This window comes from Temnothorax curvispinosus, unplaced genomic scaffold, assembly GCF_003070985.1.
Source record: "Temnothorax curvispinosus isolate PA1 unplaced genomic scaffold, ASM307098v1 QBEX01004750.1, whole genome shotgun sequence".
NCBI lineage: Eukaryota > Metazoa > Arthropoda > Insecta > Hymenoptera > Formicidae > Temnothorax > Temnothorax curvispinosus.
In genome coordinates this window covers 112,559-115,389 of record NW_020214530.1, presented here as the reverse complement: position 1 = coordinate 115,389, position 2,831 = coordinate 112,559, and the positions used below count along the sequence as shown (strand labels likewise).

Below are 2,831 nucleotides of genomic sequence, written 5' to 3'. Positions count from 1 at the left end.
TCTCTCTCTCTCTCTCTCTCTCTCTCTCTCTCTCTCTCTCTCTCTCTTAATAGATAGAATATAACAGAATCAAAATAGTCGGAAACGATTTTAGTATCGAAGAGAATTTATTAAAAGTTACTTGTCTCACCCGCGCATGACGTTGGTGCAAAGTTTATGGGTTAGCGTGTAAACGTAAATGTAAACTTGGAGGGCGCGTTGAACTTCAAGCGAATACCACGTTAATAGCCTCGTTGACGGATTTGACCTGTTAATTAGATGTCAATCTTCTGACAGTTTCGGGCAACGAGAACTAAGGCGCTTGCATACCTTCGTCTTGTACCGAAGATGGTGGTTGACGGTTGAAAATAGACGCAATTACCCGGGGTATCTCAAGCTCCGACTTTAATGTAATTCGGGAACAAATTTAGCAATAAAAATATGTTTAGGATGGCAGATGTAGGAGAAAACTCCAGGTAGCGTTTCGAGATAAGAAAACCTTACCTTTGTTTTGAAATTCCGACGACGTCTCCTCCGCAGCCGCGCCCATTCGGCGAGTCCTTAGCACCATCAGCAGACTCGTCAGAAATACGTATCCCGACGCGCAGCGCATTTCGATATCGTCTTCTATCTGGTTCAGGTGTCGCGATGGCTGCACTCAACACGTCGGATCCGCTCACCCGTCACAGGGCGCAACATTCGATCTCGATCGATCAAATTGAGTTTTCCAAATATAAGCCGCAAAATTGATTCAGCGACAGTCCTTCTCGCGAGGCAGACACGGATCCGAGAACAATTTCGATCGCGCCACTTCCACGATCGATCGCGACCACTCGAAGGACTCGGAAAATCCAGGCATTCTCGACGTCCTCGCGATTTGATTGTCTTTAACGCTCGTATAACGTTGCGCCGGTCCTTTGCGTTATATTAATAACAAATATTTATACATTAATAAATAATTATTTTTATATTATTTGTAGTCACCACACGATCTATGATCTCGATCTGAATCCTAATTTTTTTTCAATCGCTATGTCTCACTTCAAAATAGTTTAATTAGAATTATAAGAAGTCCCTGTGTTTTCTCCACGCCCTTTCGTAACTGTGTTTGATTTGCACGAAAAATCCTTTTGGATTTCTCTCCCTTCTTAAAATTTTCAATCTTCCGCAAACATATCAGTATTCGACGGCAGTTCAATAATATTTATTCATTTATTCAACGGTGGACCCTTATTCTTTGTCGGTTCTATTCAGTCGAAAGTACAAAAAGCCACAGGCGCCAGCGACACAATTCACGATCTCCTGGTCCTTCGACGAGTTCTTTCACGCGCCCGCCCTTTTCTCCTCCCCTCGCTCGTTATTAAGCCGGACGCGTGTGTCTCGAAATCTTTTGATTAACAAAACCAGTCGGTATTTTTCCGGCTTTCTTTGTGTGCCTTTCTTTCCTCGTTTCTTCCCGTCGAAACTCCTCGCCTTACGGCATTCGATCTGGTCGTCGTCCTCTTCGTCCGCTTTGACTTCCTCTAACGTTCGCGCTTTTTCCTCCTCCTTCGCCGCCCTCTCGAGGAATTTCAACTTTGATCCTACGTCTCGGGCGCGTGCCTTTTGCGCGCCGCTTTTTACCACCGATCCCCCTTACTTCGCTTCTGACGTTATTCTTGGTAGGTGGTCCTTCTTTTGCGCGCCGCGCGCGGTTTAATTTAGAGACGCGCTCAGGTGGCACTATCGCGCGTCACTTTCACGCTTCTTTATTAGCAGCGTTAATAATTATCGTCTGTATTCTCTGTCACCGATGTCTTGAATTTAATGTCAGAGAAATCGAATATCTTCGAATATAATGGGGTCTCTCAAACTAAATAAATCGAGAATGAGGTTTAGAGATTAAAAGAATAATTTTCTAAGCTCTCCAAAGGAAGAATTGGCCAACAATTAACACTTCAGCGTTTTAAAAGAGAAAATTTATCTTATTAGCTCGCGAAGCGAGCCACAACAGCACTTGCGAAGAACTCGTAATATTGATACTTGCGAAATAGCGTTCGAAGAAAAAGTACATGCAGTCTATCTGACAGTACCACACACTCGCGATAGATACGAAAGCGATTTAAATCTCGCATCACATAGAACCGCGTAAATTCTATTCGAGTGTTTCGAACGGGGAAGACGGAGCACGTGTGGTACTCCGAATAAATCTTTATCTGTCGGGATAATCCTCACACACAGGGGTGCAATCGGCGACACCGGAGACACTGACGTACTCTCGGATTTAGTTTCAGCCGTGCACTTGCAGCTGGTACCTGCAAAGATGCAGGATCTCACACTCGTTCACTGTCGTGCGTGCGCGCGCGCGCGCGCGGGGGCACACGTGTGCTCGATGTCGATTTAATCGGGAGGCGATACCGGCGCGATAAGACGCGTCTCGTGTTCTCGCGTCGGCGAGGCGAGATCGGTATCGCTCGGGCGGATCGACGTCCCCGTCGTCGTCGTCGTTATGATCGTGCAATCGTCGTCGTCGGCGTCGTCGTCGGCAGCGACTGCCACGAAACTAAAACCAAAACCGAAGACACGCGTTTAGTTTCCCCTACCCGGGACACCCTCGCCCTTCTCGCGCGCGACACACGCACTAATACTCCACTTCACGCACGCACGTATACGAAACGCGGGCACGCACCTACACGCCTAAAACCGCATACGCGCGCGCGCCTTCGGCGCGAGCACGAGGGAATTGCACACTCACACACCCTGGTTCTGGTGCATAGGTGCATTTGCGCGGACGTGAGAGTAATGCTAAATAAGAGTCTAAGTAACGCATGCAAATGCCACAATGAGTAATACCTTTTCTAAAGTGAGGACGT

The 2,831-nt window shown here is 47.0% G+C and overlaps 1 protein-coding gene across 3 annotated transcripts in view; it reads right to left on the bottom strand.

Moving 5' to 3' along the window:
• The window catches only part of LOC112453903 (hemicentin-2), a 17,891-nt gene extending 15,390 nt beyond the window's left edge, over positions 1-2,501 (bottom strand). For 2 of the 3 annotated variants that reach the window (XM_025014925.1, XM_025014926.1), the window contains exon 1: positions 484-2,501. In XM_025014925.1, the coding sequence (XP_024870693.1) occupies positions 484-592 (109 nt within the window). In that variant the 5' untranslated portion in view covers positions 593-2,501. The remainder of the gene's footprint in view (positions 1-483) is intronic. The other variant, XM_025014927.1, reaches the window with a different exon arrangement.
• Positions 2,502-2,831: the final 330 nt, after the last annotated feature.